This window comes from Pterocles gutturalis, unplaced genomic scaffold (assembly GCF_000699245.1).
Source record: "Pterocles gutturalis isolate BGI_N339 unplaced genomic scaffold, ASM69924v1 scaffold1685, whole genome shotgun sequence".
NCBI lineage: Eukaryota > Metazoa > Chordata > Aves > Pterocliformes > Pteroclidae > Pterocles > Pterocles gutturalis.
The window spans coordinates 4,735-4,950 of record NW_010145470.1 but is presented as its reverse complement, the minus strand read 5'-3'; the positions used below and the strand labels follow the sequence as shown (position 1 = coordinate 4,950).

Sequence of the window (216 nt, the reverse complement as noted above, 5' to 3'; positions counted from 1 at the left end):
CACCCCTTCTCCTGAGCACCACGAGGATGAGCCCGACGGCGACGAGCACAAAGACGCAGAAGGACAGAATCAGCCACAGCCTCAGCAAGCCACCGCTCTCGCTGTCCTCGTCTAGGCACAGCAAACAAGGCAACCGCTTTGAGCCCACCGTGGGATGCACCGCAGGACCCAGACGCTTGCCTGCACGGCCACCACCCGGTCGGGAATCCATCGCCC

General features: G+C 63.9%; 1 protein-coding gene across 1 annotated transcript in view; it reads right to left on the bottom strand.

Annotated features, from left to right (window-relative positions):
- Positions 1 to 19: 19 nt before the first annotated feature.
- LOC104470448 (disintegrin and metalloproteinase domain-containing protein 32-like) overlaps positions 20 to 216 on the bottom strand; it is a gene marked incomplete at both ends in the record, with an annotated part of 4,591 nt that continues 4,394 nt past the window's right edge. The window contains one exon of the mRNA XM_010085377.1: positions 20 to 111. Within this exon, the coding sequence (XP_010083679.1) occupies positions 20 to 111 (92 nt within the window). The remainder of the gene's footprint in view (positions 112 to 216) is intronic.